Here is a 19228-nt window from a genome sequence, read left to right as displayed (position 1 = left end):
GAGGCGATTGTGCAATACCTTTTAGACATAACACTCAGCAAACAGTTATTATTAGTTAAAGTCAGTGAGATTTGGAGTGATACATGACACATGACGGAATAAGACACGCAGACTTAGCATGACGAGCCGACGAGGAACACGTACACTGTGAATACATACAGAGGGAAAAGGGGAAAGGAGATAAGACATGGACATAACTAAGCACAAGCAGAACATGATGGCTGGGGGGGAAACACACGTGACAGAAGGAATGGGTCACAAGGGAAAAACATGGAAACGAGACGGGAGAAAAGGACATTACTGAAATACATGAAGGGCCAGGGCTGGGACAGCCAACCAGTCACAGACAAAGAGCCACATCATACACCTGGGCGCACATGAACATCACCCATCCCTTCCTCTGTCCTGCGTTCAGTTTAGGGTATCGAACTCAGGACCCTAGCCTCATCAGGCCGGGGTCTTTGTGTGGAGTCTGGATGTTCTCTCGAGCTTCCTCCCACAGTCTAGGGACATGCAGTTAGTGGGGGTCTTCTCGCCCCGTTCACATTCACACAGAGATGAATTGAGGATCACCTTGTGGTTAGTGCCTTCTATTCGATGTACAGACTGAATAATAACACCTTCTAATTAGTTCTGTCTCCTATTGGTGCTCTTCTACGAGTGATCAGTGCTTGATGGCTTACTAAGCTTAACTTTTTTCCACAACATTGATAACAAACACACACAGAACAACAACAACATATGTTATCTAAAAAAAACTTGATTGGACCAAAGTTTTGATGTTCATCCTACATGTTTATTGAGATTGTCTAATGTCTGCGACGGTATCTTCTCCCACGTCTGCGGACACCCGAGGCCTTGTGGGGTCTCTTGTGTCTGCGAACGGGGCGAGAAGACCTCGCATGTCTGCGTCTATACCTGCGTCGTGGCATTGTCCAAAACGGCGGTACCTGCTCCACGTCACGGGTTCTATTTATGGACTCACCTGGCAACTTTAGTGATGTCACTGCTGATGTTGTCACTGTTGGTGTGACCTCATGACTCATTCATGCCATCTGAACTGTGGTGTAATTATGAGGTCACAGGGGGACGTGAATTTATTCACAAAGTTGATAGAGAGTTTGGGTCATAACTCAAAGACGCAATGATGCAGTCAAATCATTTGGAATTAAATATCTCTGTCAGTGCGCCCCAGGGTGGCTGTGGCTACAATGTAGCTGCCATCACCAGTGTGTGAATGGGTGGATGACTGGATGTGTAAAGTGCTTTGGGGTCCTTAGGGACTAGTAAAGCGCTATGCAAATACAGGCCATTTACCATCTGTAAATTACAAGATTTAGAGGGTTCTGACATCACAGTCATCTTTCTGACATTGACATCCAGTCTCTCTGTTGTGATATCAAATGTCAATGCCAGATTCGTCTCTCTGTTGTGATGTCAGATATCAATGCCAGATTCGTCTCTCTGTTGTGATGTCAGATATCAATGCCAGATTCGTCTCTCTGTTGTGATGTCAGATATCAATGCCAGATTCGTCTCTCTGTTGTGATGTCAGATATCAATGCCAGATTCGTCTCTCTGTTGTGATGTCAGATATCAATGCCAGATTCGTCTCTCTGTTGTGATGTCAGATATTAATGCCAGATTCGTCTCTCTGTTGTGATGTCAAATATCAATGCCAGATTCGTCTCTCTGTTGTGATGTCAGATATTAATGCCAGATTCGTCTCTCTGTTGTGATGTCAAATATTAATGCCAAATTCGTCTCTCTGTTGTGATGTCAAATATCAATGCCAGATTCGTCTCTCTGTTGTGATGTCAGATATCAATGCCAGATTCGACTCTCTGTTGAACAGTATCCGGGTTTACACCAGCCCACCAGATTTCTTATCTGTGTTGCCCTGTAGTAATCCTGTAGGCAAGGGATGCCTAATCCTCCTTTATCTTTGGGAAGCTGAAGTGTTTTGAACTTAACTCTTGGCTTTTTACCCGCCCATATAAATCTTGAGAGGGTCCTATCCCACTCTACAAAGTATCTATCAGGGTTTTCTATAGAAACAGACTGGAATAAGTTTAATATCTTTGGGAGCATATTCATTTTTATGATGTCCACTCTAGAAGAAATGCTTAGATAGACCATCTGCTAATATTTAGCATGATATCTTTTTTAAGTAGGGGGTAGTTGATTTCTTCCAAGCTAGTTATATCCATTGATAAGTTTATGCCCAGATATTTGATAGTTCTTTTGTCCCAGCTTAGTTTGTATTTGTTGAGCAGATTCTGGGGAGGGCTATAAAAGCTACTAAGAACTTGTGTTTTTTGTATATTCAATTTATATCCCGAGTATAGCCCATACTCCTTTAACACTGACATGAGCTCCATAAGTGATTCGGTAGGTTTTGATAAGTAAACCAAAATGTCATCTGCAAACAAGGCCAATTTCTGCTCACTTCCAGTGATATTAATCCCTTTTATGTTACCATTCTGCCTAATCCTTTCAGCCAATGGCTCTATAAAAATAGCAAATAAGAGTGGACTCAGTGGGCATCCTTGTCTTGTGGACCTTTCAAGCTTGAAAGCATCTGAAAGTTCACCGTTAATCTTTACTTTTGCAGTTGGGCTATTATACAAGGCCCTCAATATAGTGATGATGGACCCATTAAACCCATGGATTTTTTTTTAAAATATGAAAAAAATTTAACTTTTTCCTTCCGTCATACTTCAGAAATATAATACATTAATTTTTTGAACATTTTAAAACATTTAAGTTTGCTCGTTGTATTTATAAGATCCTACATTGACGTGCTCCACAATCATTGGTCAGTCATGTTAAAATCCATTATCAGTGGAAAACAAACCTGATCCTCTACTAGAGGCGATTGTGCAATACCTTTTAGACATAACACTCAGCAAACAGTTATTATTAGTTAAAGTCAGTGAGATTTGGAGTGATACATGACACATGACGGAATAAGACACGCAGACTTAGCATGACGAGCCGACGAGGAACACGTACACTGTGAATACATACAGAGGGAAAAGGGGACAGGAGATAAGACATGGACATAACTAAGCACAAACAGAACATGATGGCTGGGGGGGAAAACACACGTGACAGAAGGAATGGGTCACAAGGGAAAAACATGTAAACGAGACGGGAGAAAAGGACATTACTGAAATACATGAAGGGCCAGGGCTGGGACAGCCAACCAGTCACAGACAAAGAGCCACATCATACACCTGGGCACACATGAACATCACCCATCCCTTCCTCTGTCCTGCGTTCAGTTTAGGGTATCGAACTCAGGACCCTAGCCTCATCAGGCCGGGGTCTTTGTGTGGAGTCTGGATGTTCTCTCGAGCTTCCTCCCACAGTCTAGGGACATGCAGTTAGTGGGGGTCTTCTCGCCCCGTTCACATTCACACAGAGATGAATTGAAGATCACCTTGTGGTTAGTGCCTTCTATTCGATGTACAGACTGAATAATAACACCTTCTAATTAGTTCTGTCTCCTATTGGTGCTCTTCTACGAGTGATCAGTGCTTGATGGCTTACTAAGCTTAACTTTTTTCCACAACATTGATAACAAACACACACAGAACAACAACAACATATGTTATCTAAAAAAAACTTGATTGGACCAAAGTTTTGATGTTCATCCTACATGTTTATTGAGATTGTCTAATGTCTGCGACGGTATCTTCTCCCACGTCTGCGGACACCCGAGGCCTTGTGGGGTCTCTTGTGTCTGCGAACGGGGCGAGAAGACCTCGCATGTCTGCGTCTATACCTGCGTCGTGGCATTGTCCAAAACGGCGGTACCTGCTCCACGTCACGGGTTCTATTTATGGACTCACCTGGCAACTTTAGTGATGTCACTGCTGATGTTGTCACTGTTGGTGTGACCTCATGACTCATTCATGCCATCTGAACTGTGGTGTAATTATGAGGTCACAGGGGGACGTGAATTTATTCACAAAGTTGATAGAGAGTTTGGGTCATAACTCAAAGACGCAATGATGCAGTCAAATCATTTGGAATTAAATATCTCTGTCAGTGCGCCCCAGGGTGGCTGTGGCTACAATGTAGCTGCCATCACCAGTGTGTGAATGGGTGGATGACTGGATGTGTAAAGTGCTTTGGGGTCCTTAGGGACTAGTAAAGCGCTATGCAAATACAGGCCATTTACCATCTGTAAATTACAAGATTTAGAGGGTTCTGACATCACAGTCATCTTTCTGACATTGACATCCAGTCTCTCTGTTGTGATGTCAAATGTCAATGCCAGATTCATCTCTCTGTTGTGATGTCAAATATTAATGCCAGATTCGTCTCTCTGTTGTGATGTCAGATATTAATGCCAGATTCGTCTCTCTGTTGTGATGTCAGATATCAATGCCAGATTCGTCTCTCTGTTGTGATGTCAGATATTAATGCCAGATTCGTCTCTCTGTTGTGATGTCAGATATCAATGCCAGATTCGTCTCTCTGTTGTGATGTCAGATATTAATGCCAGATTCGTCTCTCTGTTGTGATGTCAAATGTCAATGCCAGATTCATCTCTCTGTTGTGATGTCAAATATTAATGCCAGATTCGTCTCTCTGTTGTGATGTCAGATATTAATGCCAGATTCGTCTCTCTGTTGTGATGTCAGATATTAATGCCAGATTCGTCTCTCTGTTGTGATGTCAAATATTAATGCCAAATTCGTCTCTCTGTTGTGATGTCAAATATCAATGCCAGATTCGTCTCTCTGTTGTGATGTCAAATATCAATGCCAGATTCGTCTCTCTGTTGTGATGTCAAATATCAATGCCAGATTCGTCTCTCTGTTGTGATGTCAGATATTAATGCCAGATTCATCTCTCTGTTGTGATGTCAGATATCAATGCCAGATTCATCTCTCTGTTGTGATGTCAAATATTAATGCCAGATTCGTGTCTCTGTTGTGATGTCAGATATCAATGCCAGATTCGTGTCTCTGTTGTGATGTCAAATATTAATGCCAGATTCGTGTCTCTGTTGTGATGTCAGATATCAATGCCAGATTCGTGTCTCTGTTGTGATGTCAAATATTAATGCCAGATTCGTGTCTCTGTTGTGATGTCAAATATCAATGCCAGATTCGTGTCTCTGTTGTGATGTCAAATATTAATGCCAGATTCGTGTCTCTGTTGTGATGTCAAATATTAATGCCAGATTCGTCTCTCTGTTGTGATGTCAGATATTAATGCCAGATTCGTGTCTCTGTTGTGATGTCAAATATTAATGCCAGATTCGTCTCTCTGTTGTGATGTCAGATATCAATGCCAGATTCGTGTCTCTGTTGTGATGTCAAATATTAATGCCAGATTCGTCTCTCTGTTGTGATGTCAGATATCAATGCCAGATTCGTCTCTCTGTTGTGATGTCAGATATTAATGCCAGATTCGTCTCTCTGTTGTGATGTCAGATATCAATGCCAGATTCGTCTCTCTGTTGAACAGTATCCGGGTTTACACCAGCCCACCAGGTTTCTTATTTGTGTTGCCCTGTAGTAATCCTGTAGGCAAGGGATGCCTAATCCTCCTTTATCTTTGGGAAGCTGAAGTGTTTTGAACTTAAATCTTGGCTTTTTACCCGCCCATATAAATCTTGAGAGGGTCCTATCCCACTCTACAAAGTATCTATCAGGGTTTTCTATAGAAACAGACTGGAATAAGTTTAATATCTTTGGGAGCATATTCATTTTTATGATGTCCACTCTAGAAGAAATGCTTAGATAGACCATCTGCTAATATTTAGCATGATATCTTTTTTAAGTAGGGGGTAGTTGATTTCTTCCAAGCTAGTTATATCCATTGATAAGTTTATGCCCAGATATTTGATAGTTCTTTTGTCCCAGCTTAGTTTGTATTTGTTGAGCAGATTCTGGGGAGGGCTATAAAAGCTACTAAGAACTTGTGTTTTTTGTATATTCAATTTATATCCCGAGTATAGCCCATACTCCTTTAACACTGACATGAGCTCCATAAGTGATTCGGTAGGTTTTGATAAGTAAACCAAAATGTCATCTGCAAACAAGGCCAATTTCTGCTCACTTCCAGTGATATTAATCCCTTTTATGTTCCCATTCTTCCTAATCCTTTCAGCCAATGGCTCTATAAAAATAGCAAATAAGAGTGGACTCAGTGGGCATCCTTGTCTTGTGGACCTTTCAAGCTTGAAAGCATCTGAAAGTTCACCGTTAATCTTTACTTTTGCAGTTGGGCTATTATACAAGGCCCTCAATATAGTGATGATGGACCCATTAAACCCATGGATTTTTTTTTAAAATATGAAAAAAATGTAACTTTTTCCTTCCGTCATACTTCAGAAATATAATATATTAATATTTTGAACATTTTAAAACATTTAAGTTTGCTCGTTGTATTTATAAGATCCTACATTGACGTGCTCCACAATCATTGGTCAGTCATGTTAAAATCCATTATCAGTGGAAAACAAACCTGATCCTCTACTAGAGGCGATTGTGCAATACCTTTTAGACATAACACTCAGCAAACAGTTATTATTAGTTAAAGTCAGTGAGATTTGGAGTGATACATGACACATGACGGAATAAGACATGCAGACTTAGCATGACGAGCCGACGAGGAACATGTACACTGTGAATACATACAGAGGGAAAAGGGGACAGGAGATAAGACATGGACATAACTAAGCACAAACAGAACACGATGGCTGGGGGGGAAAACACACGTGACCAATAATAGTAGACCTGTGCTACATTTGTCCAGCTAGGCAACACATATTTCTGCATAAGAGATACATGAGACACCCTTTAAATAAGCAAATTTCATGTTTAAAACATGGAAATGCAGCCAAAATGGACCATACAATGGCCTCAGTGAACACATCAGCACATAAGTAGAGATAAGGAAACTCAATCACATTAGATATTAATATTACTATGAGTAAATTATATATATTATATATTCTGTTATATGGTTTAAAGAATACAATGTGATAATCACACAGGAGAACGCTGTTTCCAGTTATACAAATTAATTTTATTTCACTATTAAAGAAACCAATTATGTAAATAAAAGCTCACCACAAGAACATCTCCCAACCCAGTCTTACAAAGTTGCAGTTACAATAAAAAATGGGTAGGGAACATGAACTGTTGGTGAGCTAAAAAACAATCCTGGTGCTGATGCTTGTCATTGAACGTTTTGGACAGAGCTCTTGATTGAAATGCCTACCGTTGTGTGTAGGCATTTCGGTCCAGATGTTATGGAGTTCAGTTCAGCTAAGATGTATTTCTAAAGCACCGGATCGCAAAAATAGCCGCTTCTCGGCTGTTTATATTGTAAGGTAAAGACCATACAATATAAGAGAGAAAACCCCCCAACAATCAGATGATCCCCTGTGAGCAAACCCTTGATGACAGTGTCTGTGAAGGTTATCAGTCATCAAGGCCATAGTAGTCTAAGGAGCTTGGAAAGAAAAGCGCCTGGACTTCTTTAAGTTAAAGAAGTCCAGGCGCTTTTCTCCAAGCTCCTTAGACTTGGTGACGGTGGGAAAGAAAAACTCCCTTTTAACAGGAAGAAACTTTCGGCAGAACCAGGCTCAGTGAGGGGCGGCCATCTGCCTCGACCGGTTGGGGGGGGGGGGCACAGCTGTTATAACCCCTGACGCAGCATAGCTTCTAATTCTGAAAGATACGTAGATACCTTAAACCTGCACTCTATGCAGGACACCAAGCGATGACACGACTTGCAGTACTATAGGAGTCTATGCAGAAACAGTTTTCTCTCTTGAATCTCTGTAATTTTTTTGCTACTGAGTGTCTGGGTGCAGTCACTCATTTTGGGCCAATTAAATCAAATGAACTTCCATTGTCTAAGTTATAGCCCTATTGAACCTGCGTTAACCAGGTTTAATAGGGAGGGCCAAAGTCGTAGTTGTGCTAAATTTCCTCGAATTCTCCTCGGAGATTTTCGAGTAGCTTCCTTTGTTCTTGAAAGTTCTTTTCCATTTGTCTCATCGCTTCCCGTCCATTCCACATCTTTTTGGTAAGGTCACTAACCATATTTTCTAAGGCCTTATTTTGTTGTTTGAGTATGTCAACTTGGACATCGTAGTTGTTTATCAGATTGTTATGTTCTTCCTGTGAATCATACAGATTTTTCTTGACCTCTTCAAGCTCTCTTTTCATTTCCTCAAATTCATGGCACAACAACTCCTTTTCTCTGTTGGTCACTTCAAAATCATGTTCGGAGTCTTTCTCAGTGGCTTTGGAGATCCGTGATTCTCCTTTCACACCCTCATCGTGTGGTTTCAGTTCTTTTTGAGAATCACCACTCCTTTTGGAAAGCTCCTGGAGGTCCTGTTCAAGAAGTTCGTTATGCCGCCTCAATATGTCAATTTCATGTGCAAAGCATTGGCGTTCCAGGGTCTGTCTGAGCTGTTCACTGTCCGTTGTTTTGTTTTCCTCATTCATGATCCTTTTTCTTTCTTCACTCTCTTGTAACTCTTTAAAGGCTGTGTTTGCCTGATGGAGCTCAGTTTTAACAGCCTGTATTTCCTGTTGCATGTCATCTTTTTCCTTTTCAAAGTCCCTTTTCAGCTCACACATGCGTTTTACCGTCACATCATTTTCCTCTCTTAAAGACTGGTTGTCCTTTTCCATGTCTCCCACTTTTATAACCAAGCCTGTCTTGCTGCTTTGCAACTCTCTGATTTCTGCTTCCATTTCCTGCATCACCTCTTTCTGTTGCTGGATCTCTTTGGTTTTGGAGCTGTTTAAATCCTTTAGAATTTGGTTCCAATATTCCAGCTCTTGAATTTTGAAGTGAATTGTTTCATTCTCTAGTTGCAGGTCTCTTTTCCTCTTGTTTTTAGAGAACCCACTTCGTTTGAAGAGAACTTCAATGTTTTTTTGGAGAATCTTGTTCTCATTTATGAGCTCTCTTTTTTGCTCCTTAAGGTCGGCGTTCTCGACTTTAAGGTCACGTATGGTAGAGTTTTGTTGTTTGAGAGTTTTATTCTCATTTTTCAGCTCTTTGATTTGCTGTTTAAGTTTTTCGTTCTCGGCTCTCATGTTGCATACAACAGGATTTGACAGACTCATATTTCAAATTGAAGTTGATGCTAAATCTCTGTACCAACTAAAAGATTTTTTAAAAATACCGTCAACTGTGTCAGAAACGCAAGTTTCCAGTAGTTTCCTGCCTAGTGAATTCTTCCACTCTCTTTGAAAGACTGACAAGAGTGAGAACCTCTCCCCTATTTATAGGTTTTCGTGTGCTGATGTCATAAAGAAGACCAGAGATCAAAGGGATTCTGGTGAAACGTCACTGTGTCTGGTCTGGGCAGTTCTGAATTGAATAATAACAAAATGACGGGGGGCGTGTCTGGTAGCCATGTGAAGACGTGTTGTACAGGGCTCCTCAATGGACTAACTTGTTTCATAATTCCATTGCTCCAAAACTAACGAACTTTTAACAACAGTACGATAACACGCCCGTGTGCTGCTCTGAGGCACTTTTTACATCTTCAAGGCTACGGTGTACGACATATGAGCAAAACTAGATCGGGGAAAGAGCAGGCCGCAAAAGCCTCGGACCTGTCACGGTTGTTAAAGAGTGGACTCAGGCGCGGAGCTCAGAAATAATGACAGTGCATTTATTTACAGTGCAGCAAGGTGACAACAGTTCAAATGTGCAACAATGGTGATAGTGCGTCCCTCCTTCCGTGTAAGCCCGTGCGTGGTAGTGAGTGCCCGTCTCTCCTCCAAGTGCTTCCTTAGTGTCCGTAAATCCTCCGTCAATCCCTGGGTGAACACACACACACGACAGCAGAATGAGTACGAAGATCAGACAGCACTTCAATAACGTTAGCGACTCAAAAACACTACCAGGCTTAGTGCAATACTCCAGCGCTGTCTGTCGCTCAGCCACACCATTAAGTAGCCCTGCTACTAGTTGATTGGCAGCAGCTGGTGGATTGACTGCAGGTGCGGCAGCTCCGGGCGACAGCACTTCCGGGTCGGAGGTAGCCTGTTGCTAGGTTACCTCCTAGCACATCACAGCGGAGCCGGAGGGGAAGACAGGGCGATAGGAGAGACATTTTCACACTGTGGTATCGCAAGATATAAGTGGTTATATAAATATATGAGTATACATAATAGTTATTATTCATAGATACCTACATCCTAAGTTCCTGTTATTCTTCTGAAAGAAACAGAATGAATGTGTTGTTACAATGGTAATGCCAGGAGAGGCAGTATTAGTTCTGTGTTACATTAATGTGTAAGGAAGTGGAAGAAGTGTGTGTCCTGTAGGAGGCAGTAGAAAATGGATGCTCATGTTCTGTACATGCCCTGAAAGTAAGGTTCAGTAAACCAGTGCAACGATACTCCGGTGTAAGGCTCAGTTATTGTATTTTTATTTTTTGAAGATGCAACACACACGCACACAGATATACACACACTGGCAGGTCGACCGGTCAGGGCGCCGTCAGATCCTGACAGGACCATGCTGAGGACAGACCGGAGGCACCACCCCATGACATGAGTGAGATTATGAGAGCTATTGCTAGCTCTGAAAAGACGATATTGGACCGTATCGATTCAAGCACGAAAGATTTATTATTCCAGAGGTTGGGACATATTTTTTCTGCACCTGCATTTTGGTACCTGAATGGCAAGCTCGCAAAGTCATCTGCTCTTCGTTTTATAAGCTGGAATGTTAAAGGTATAAATAATCCGGTTAAACGCACAAGGGCTTTTACTCATTTAAAATCATTGAGATCCGATGTTGTATATCTGCAGGAAACACACCTCCGATCAAGTGAACAAATTCAACTAATTAAACTGTTTCTCTGCTTGTCTGCATTGCCACAAATTGTTCTATTTGGTGATGTATCATAGAACTGTACTATATAGTGTATGTAAGTTTCTGTGTTTGCTAGTAACTACCATCAACCTAAGGTCTCAGCTAATTTATCTTTGCAGAGATGTTCATTTGATTGTAACAGCAGTAGGAAAGAGCAGTAACAAGAGTAGGACAGCTAAGCTAATTATGGCTAAACATTTGGAATTTAGTGAAAGCAAAAATTGACCTTGCAAAGATGGATAGGTTTATTTAGAAAGTCAGCTATTTACATTTAGTGTTCGTCCCAAGTAGGAGATTTTGAATTGAGTCTAAATTGACCGCAAATTTACTTACATCAAAACTTACAAATTTACATCAAAACTTCTGAAGATGCAGGTCTCTGTGCAGCGGCTGAAGTCTGTGGTGTAGAGGGTGAAGAGGAAGGGGGAGAGGATGGTCCCTTATGGTGCTCCTGTGTTGCTGATTACCTTGTCAGACACACAATGTGGAAGACGCACATATTGTGGTCTTCCTGTCAGGTAATCAACAATCCAGGACACTAGAGAAGCATCCCCCTGCATCGCTGTTAGCTTATCACCAAGCACTGGAAAAGTAAAAAAAACATGAACCTCACAGTGCTCGCCGGCTGGTCCGGGTGGATGTAGACACGATTGAGCAGATAGATGATGGCGTCCTGTGAGACGGGGCTGGTAAGCAAATTGAATGGGATCCTGATGTGGTCTGACAATGGGTGAGATCTGGTCCAGGATGAGCCTTTCCAGGGTCTTCATGATGTGGGAGGTCAGTGTCACAGGCCTGTAATCCTGGGGGCCACTGGGACGTGGCGTCTTTGGTACAGGGACGAGGCTTGATGTCTTCCACAGCACTGGGACCCTCTTCAGACTCAGCATGAACAGTTTATGGAAGACTCCACAAAGCTGGGGGGCACAGGCCTTGAGGGGACTCACTCCATCTGGTCCAGCAGACTTGCCTGAGTGGAGTTTCTTCATTTGCATCTGAACCTGGTAAGCATTTAACACTACTACACTGACATACATAATTTTCAATTTAATGAAGTTAAAAATTTGTTGTCTTATTGTCAGTTGTTATTGACAGCAAGATTATTAGAAATATATGAAAAAATGTACATTAAATGGGAAGTTCAGGAGCTGAATCAATGACAGTTTTTTTTTTCAAATGAAAGTGACAAAGGTGCAGATTCATACATAGATGCTGTCATATTAACAGATGTTAATGTGTGAAAAGGGCTTTAACCCTCCCATTATGATGTGGGTCGAGTTGACCTGATTTAAAAATGTAAAAGGAAAAATTGTTAAAAGTACTTTTTAATACAAAATTGCTGTTTGGCTTAAAAAATGTAACCAGCTTGTAAAATGAAACTGGTTTACCTGGCAGCCAGAGTGGAGGCTAAAGGCGACTGAAACTACTTCTTTCTTTGCAACTGTGAGACATATTATACACACACACACACACACACACACACGACAGTAATGCTTGGCCCAGTGAAATTGAATGCTGATTGAAAGTACACCTTAATTATCAACTAAAAGCAAAAGAGAAAAAAAACATAAGTAATATTTTTTAAAGACATTACTGAGAAACTTTCCAGGATTCGCCAACTGATGCATCAGTGGGTCTGAATTTCCAGTGCAGTCTCTCATCAAGTATGTTAAAATTGATGATAAAATTCAACAAAACTACAGGGAAACACTCTGGAAGATTCTGCTGCTGCTCATTTTTCTCCAATTCCAACCAGAAGTGCCACCAAAAAGCAAAGGTTTCCCAGAAGGTACACAGCGATCAGGCAACTGTCACCTTTGACCTGACAAAAAAAGTAAAATTATATTAGAAATACTCCATCTTGTGGCAATCAGTGATTGCTTGCTTTTATATTTCTTTCAGCTTACCAATGCTGATTCCATTTGATCAGCAGTATCATCTGAAACCCAGAGCAAAGAACAGTGAAATATTGCAGGGCACATTAACTGAAGTGAACTAAAGCAGTCAGCTATGTTTTTAATCATTTTATTTATACAGGTTGAGTTATGATATTAGTTTTAAGCTTTAACAGAAGAAGAACAATTTGAAATCAATTTAAATAAAATTGAGTCGAGTTGAGTAGTTGTGGTGATTGAAAAAAAACAAAAAAACAACAACTTTCAGAACGATAACAATGTGCTGGAAGCTCTATGTAAACATTTAGCATGTCAAGTTGCCATTGGTCATGGAAAGTGTGTGCGGCACGGGGGGGTAAAACATTTTTTAAAAATCACCAAACATTAACCAGTTTTTGTAGACACAAAGAGGTTGTGATCATATTTTTTTTTAATAATTTGTGTGACTGAGCCACACATTGAGCCACAGCATTGTCAAACTACACGTGTCCAAAATTGGATAGTCTCAGTTGAGACAATTCAATGCAAGTTCTCTCTGATAACATTAGGTTGGTGGTGCATGAGCTGAGCCTTCGTGTATAGTATTCCCAGAGTATTTTCATGCATTTAATAAATCGAAAGATAAAGATTCCTTTGTCGCTGTACTTCAGCACAGTTAAAGTGTAACAGCTTTTGTTCCAGCAGACTACCATTGAGACATTCTTACGCGTTTTCACTCATCAATTCATAAATACCAATATTGTCAGGGTCCTGGGACTGGGCGACCCAGGATCCCTGAGCAGTCATGTATTATATTATTATTATTATTATTGCTGTGTATTTTGGTGTTGCTCCCCCTTCCCTGTGCTTGTGTATATGTGTGTGTGGGTGGCTGAGCACTTGTTTATAGGCGGCGTCAGGCCTGGAGGGTGTGGCCCTGCAAGGGGACTGGCCACACCCGAAGCCACACACCTGCTGCTGATCAGGCCTCGTCGGGGGAGCTACTTAAGAGAGTCTTGGAGCTCCCACCGACGCGGGATCATTGCTTGGGACTCCACGTTAGTTACCCAGTTTAGGTTTTGGTCGTGTAGTGTATGCCTGCCATTGTTCAGTGTCCTGACTGCTGCCGCTATTGTTTCCCGCAGGAGGAGCGTGGAAGGCTTAAGGAGCAGCGAGCACCGGGAGTGCAGACACGGGAGCAGAGAGCACTTGGAGGACACGACACGGGAGTCTGGGGAGAAACACGGGGATTTATTGTTGTTTGATATCACCCTCTGTAAATAAACACTGTCTATACGTAGAGCACCGCGCCTGGGTCCTCCTTCCCCACTCCTTCCACGGTGTGCCATGCCGTACCGTGACAAATATTTGATGCTGCTGTGTTATACACAGAAAATCTTGTGATACAGTGCTGTTTATTTTACCCATCCAACCACATTCTGAGGTGTACAGGGGTTATACTCTTCGCTCAGTCAGCTAAATGCTGCTGAACTGATCAGGTGGCTCTTCACCGTGCAAATGGACTGTTGGGTCTAGATTGGTTTTTGTCATTAAAGTGTATATGGGTAGTGATGATTTTTTCCTTCATCACTGAAATGCAAAAAAAAAGGCTTACCTCTGTGTTTAACTACCCAATCATGGACCTCCAAAATGATGATGAAGAGAACTTCCCAGGCAAAGAAGCCACCCATCACTTTCAATAGCCACCCATCATCACTGTCAATCCTGTCCAGGCCTGTAAATATGGCTGCCACTGTGTGACACAAAGAAGCAGGCATTTTAAGACGAGCAGCATGGGTGACAGTGTGTCTGCTATTGAAAATGTTAGCATATATGCAAGATGGTAGAATGAAGTAAAACACAAGCTTACCAGCTATAGATTTTATTACCACCGCATTTAAAAAATGTGTCCAGTTGAACAGATACCTCCTATCAAAGAAAAGAGAAGAACTATAAAATCATCAGCTTCTGAAGTTCTTGTCTAAGATTTCTCCTGCATCCAATTTATGAAAACAAGTATCATTACTGAACATACAATTTTACTAAATCTATATTTCACTTAAAAAATATTTCATTTACTGAGTCTGGCCTCCAAAGCTACAACCAGGCTATATTTATTAAAAGTACCATTATTACTAAGAGGAAGGAATAACTTTCACGAGTCATGTGCAAATTAGTTTCCTACTTGGTGTTTCAGTGTGAAAGTGTGCTCTGATAAAGCACATGCAGGCTACACTTTGCAAAAGTTTGAAATTTTAAAAACTTTTATGGCTGAAGTATGAATACAACTCTTAGGGTTATCAAATAACTTTATAACCTCACTTTGCCGCGTGAGCAGTGCATTTAGTCATTAAGCATGTACTGCCCCATTCCTTTGGTTTATCGTGTTTTCAAAATTTGTTAAATAATTGTAGAGAAAAAAAAAGTGAGGCCATTTTTAATTTTTTTTTAAATAATATTTGAACAGAGTATTCTTAAATGTGTATAGGCATGATATAGTATATTAATTAAACACACACAGATGGATACATACAGGTGATGTTGTGGTCCGCAGCGCAGCAAGGCCCCGATAGGCTGGATGAGTGAGAGGATCATAACCAGGCACCCCAACACTGGATGTGCTCCCTGGATACCAAACACATTAACAGTGCTAATCATGGGGCATAAATATCAGTCTGAGAGCTGAAACACACAACTAAAGAGTGCTTAATGAATATCAAGAGAAAAGAAAAAAAAAACACTTTGAAGGGGTATATTAATCTTGCCTGTGGATGCAACTTGCAGACTGGAGGAGATAAGACATGGACATAACTAAGCACAAGCAGAACATGATGGCTGGGGGGGAAACACACGTGACAGAAGGAATGGGTCACAAGGGACAAACATGGAAACGAGACGGGAGAAAAGGACATTACTGAAATACATGAAGGGCCAGGGCTGGGACAGCCAACCAGTCACAGACAAAGAGCCACATCATACACCTGGGCACACATGAACATCACCCATCCCTTCCTCTGTCCTGCGTTCAGTTTAGGGTATCGAACTCAGGACCCTAGCCTCATCAGGCCGGGGTCTTTGTGTGGAGTCTGGATGTTCTCTCGAGCTTCCTCCCACAGTCTAGGGACATGCAGTTAGTGGGGGTCTTCTCGCCCCGTTCACATTCACACAGAGATGAATTGAAGATCACCTTGTGGTTAGTGCCTTCTATTCGATGTACAGACTGAATAATAACACCTTCTAATTAGTTCTGTCTCCTATTGGTGCTCTTCTACGAGTGATCAGTGCTTGATGGCTTACTAAGCTTAACTTTTTTCCACAACATTGATAACAAACACACACAGAACAACAACAACATATGTTATCTAAAAAAAACTTGATTGGACCAAAGTTTTGATGTTCATCCTACATGTTTATTGAGATTGTCTAATGTCTGCGACGGTATCTTCTCCCACGTCTGCGGACACCCGAGGCCTTGTGGGGTCTCTTGTGTCTGCGAACGGGGCGAGAAGACCTCGCATGTCTGCGTCTATACCTGCGTCGTGGCATTGTCCAAAACGGCGGTACCTGCTCCACGTCACGGGTTCTATTTATGGACTCACCTGGCAACTTTAGTGATGTCACTGCTGATGTTGGCACTGTTGGTGTGACCTCATGACTCATTCATGCCATCTGAACTGTGGTGTAATTATGAGGTCACAGGGGGACGTGAATTTATTCACAAAGTTGATAGAGAGTTTGGGTCATAACTCAAAGACGCAATGATGCAGTCAAATCATTTGGAATTAAATATCTCTGTCAGTGCGCCCCAGGGTGGCTGTGGCTACAATGTAGCTGCCATCACCAGTGTGTGAATGGGTGGATGACTGGATGTGTAAAGTGCTTTGGGGTCCTTAGGGACTAGTAAAGCGCTATGCAAATACAGGCCATTTACCATCTGTAAATTACAAGATTTAGAGGGTTCTGACATCACAGTCATCTTTCTGACATTGACATCCAGTCTCTCTGTTGTGATGTCAAATATCAATGCCAGATTCATCTCTCTGTTGTGATGTCAAATATCAATGCCAGATTCGTCTCTCTGTTGTGATGTCAAATATTAATGCCAGATTCATCTCTCTGTTGTGATGTCAGATATCAATGCCAGATTCGTCTCTCTGTTGTGATGTCAGATATCAATGCCAGATTCGTCTCTCTGTTGTGATGTCAAATATCAATGCCAGATTCGTCTCTCTGTTGTGATGTCAGATATCAATGCCAGATTCGTCTCTCTGTTGTGATGTCAAATATCAATGCCAAATTCGTCTCTCTGTTGTGATGTCAAATATTAATGCCAGATTCGTGTCTCTGTTGTGATGTCAAATATTAATGCCAGATTCGTCTCTCTGTTGTGATGTCAGATATCAATGCCAGATTCGTCTCTCTGTTGTGATGTCAAATATTAATGCCAGATTCGTGTCTCTGTTGTGATGTCAGATATCAATGCCAGATTCGTCTCTCTGTTGTGATGTCAAATATTAATGCCAGATTCATCTCTCTGTTGTGATGTCAAATATTAATGCCAGATTCATCTCTCTGTTGTGATGTCAGATATTAATGCCAGATTCGTCTCTCTGTTGTGATGTCAGATATCAATGCCAGATTCGTCTCTCTGTTGTGATGTCAAATATTAATGCCAGATTCGTGTCTCTGTTGTGATGTCAGATATCAATGCCAGATTCGTCTCTCTGTTGTGATGTCAGATATTAATGCCAGATTCGTCTCTCTGTTGTGATGTCAAATATTAATGCCAGATTCATCTCTCTGTTGTGATGTCAGATATTAATGCCAGATTCGTCTCTCTGTTGTGATGTCAAATATCAATGCCAGATTCGTCTCTCTGTTGTGATGTCAGATATCAATGCCAGATTCGTGTCTCTGTTGTGATGTCAGATATTAATGCCAGATTCGTGTCTCTGTTGTGATGTCAAATATTAATGCCAGATTCGTCTCTCTGTTGTGATGTCAGATATCAATGCCAGATTCGTGTCTCTGTTGTGATGTCAAATATTAATGCCAGATTCGTGTCTCTGTTGTGATGTCAGATATTAATGCCAGATTCGTGTCTCTGTTGTGATGTCAAATATTAATGCCAGATTCGTCTCTCTGTTGTGATGTCAGATATTAATGCCAGATTCGTGTCTCTGTTGTGATGTCAGATATTAATGCCAGATTCGTGTCTCTGTTGTGATGTCAAATATTAATGCCAGATTCGTGTCTCTGTTGTGATGTCAGATATTAATGCCAGATTCGTGTCTCTGTTGTGATGTCAAATATTAATGCCAGATTCGTGTCTCTGTTGTGATGTCAAATATTAATGCCAGATTCATCTCTCTGTTGTGATGTCAAATATCAATGCCAGATTCGTCTCTCTGTTGTGATGTCAGATATCAATGCCAGATTCGTCTCTCTGTTGTGATGTCAGATATCAATGCCAGATTCGTGTCTCTGTTGTGATGTCAGATATTAATGCCAGATTCGTCTCTCTGTTGTGATGTCAAATATTAATGCCAGATTCGTCTCTCTGTTGTGATGTCAGATATTAATGCCAGATTCGTGTCTCTGTTGTGATGTCAGATATCAATGCCAGATTCGTGTCTCTGTTGTGATGTCAGATATTAATGCCAGATTCGTGTCTCTGTTGTGATGTCAGATATTAATGCCAGATTCGTCTCTCTGTTGTGATGTCAGATATTAATGCCAGATTCATCTCTCTGTTGTGATGTCAGATATTAATGCCAGATTCGTCTCTCTGTTGTGATGTCAGATATTAATGCCAGATTCGTGTCTCTGTTGTGATGTCAAATATTAATGCCAGATTCGTGTCTCTGTTGTGATGTCAGATATCAATGCCAGATTCGTGTCTCTGTTGTGATGTCAGATATCAATGCCAGATTCGTGTCTCTGTTGTGATGTCAGATATCAATGCCAGATTCGTGTCTCTGTTGTGATGTCAGATATTAATGCCAGATTCGTCTCTCTGTTGTGATGTCAGATATCAATGCCAGATTCGTGTCTCTGTTGTGATGTCAGATATCAATGCCAGATTCGTGTCTCTGTTGTGATGTCAGATATTAATGCCAGATTCGTCTCTCTGTTGTGATGTCAGATATTAATGCCAGATTCGTGTCTCTGTTGTGATGTCAAATATTAATGCCAGATTCGTGTCTCTGTTGTGATGTCAAATATCAATGCCAGATTCGTCTCTCTGTTTTGATGTCAGATATCAATGCCAGATTCGTGTCTCTGTTGTGATGTCAAATATTAATGCCAGATTCGTGTCTCTGTTGTGATGTCAGATATTAATGCCAGATTCGTGTCTCTGTTGTGATGTCAAATATTAATGCCAGATTCGTGTCTCTGTTGTGATGTCAAATATCAATGCCAGATTCGTCTCTCTGTTGTGATGTCAGATATCAATGCCAGATTCGTGT

General features: G+C 41.3%; 2 protein-coding genes and 2 long non-coding RNA genes across 4 annotated transcripts; 1 reads left to right on the top strand and 3 right to left on the bottom strand.

Moving 5' to 3' along the window:
• Nucleotides 1–7056: 7056 nt before the first annotated feature.
• Nucleotides 7057–9264, bottom strand: LOC146564877 (uncharacterized). Its single transcript, XM_085292667.1, has one exon. It carries the CDS (start codon nucleotides 9117–9119, stop codon nucleotides 7956–7958), a length of 1164 nt encoding a protein of 387 aa, XP_085148793.1. The 5' UTR covers nucleotides 9120–9264; the 3' UTR covers nucleotides 7057–7955.
• Nucleotides 9265–9652: 388 nt separating this feature from the next.
• On the bottom strand, nucleotides 9653–10047 carry LOC146564876 (uncharacterized). The gene is made up of 2 exons (XR_014894448.1): nucleotides 9906–10047; nucleotides 9653–9821 (listed from the first exon to the last, which is right to left on the bottom strand). It is a non-coding gene; the product is annotated as an uncharacterized LOC146564876 (long non-coding RNA).
• Nucleotides 10048–10478: 431 nt separating this feature from the next.
• On the bottom strand, nucleotides 10479–15522 carry LOC146564874 (ferric reductase 1-like). The gene is made up of 5 exons (XM_085292668.1): nucleotides 15292–15522; nucleotides 14629–14687; nucleotides 14374–14511; nucleotides 12792–12823; nucleotides 10479–12706 (listed from the first exon to the last, which is right to left on the bottom strand). Exons 1-5 carry the CDS (start codon nucleotides 15414–15416, stop codon nucleotides 12617–12619), a joined length of 444 nt encoding a protein of 147 aa, XP_085148794.1. The 5' UTR covers nucleotides 15417–15522; the 3' UTR covers nucleotides 10479–12616.
• On the top strand, nucleotides 12674–14058 carry LOC146564875 (uncharacterized). Its single transcript, XR_014894449.1, has 2 exons — nucleotides 12674–13816; nucleotides 13904–14058. It is a non-coding gene; the product is annotated as an uncharacterized LOC146564875 (long non-coding RNA).
• Nucleotides 15523–19228: the final 3706 nt, after the last annotated feature.

This window comes from Mchenga conophoros, linkage group LG11 (assembly GCF_057382185.1).
Source record: "Mchenga conophoros isolate Kocher_MC1m ecotype Shallow Benthic linkage group LG11, M_conophoros_male_GT1.1, whole genome shotgun sequence".
Taxonomy (NCBI): domain Eukaryota; kingdom Metazoa; phylum Chordata; class Actinopteri; order Cichliformes; family Cichlidae; genus Mchenga; species Mchenga conophoros.
Note: the sequence above shows the minus strand (reverse complement) of the source record. Positions and strands in the feature narration are given on the sequence as shown.

Bases quoted from the DNA above. Each gene is read 5' to 3' on its own strand.
- LOC146564874 (XM_085292668.1), bottom strand. From the start codon at position 15,416: ATGATTAGCACTGTTAATGTGTTTGGTATCCAGGGAGCACATCCAGTG. The intron at 14,512-14,628 runs GTAAGCTTGTGT...TGTGTCACACAG, and splicing joins GGTAATAAAATCTATAGCTG to TGGCAGCCATATTTACAGGC. The intron at 12,824-14,373 runs GTAAGCCTTTTT...TCTGGGTTTCAG, and splicing joins TTGGGTAGTTAAACACAGAG to ATGATACTGCTGATCAAATG.
- LOC146564877 (XM_085292667.1), bottom strand. From the start codon at position 9,119: ATGAGTCTGTCAAATCCTGTTGTATGCAACATGAGAGCCGAGAACGAA.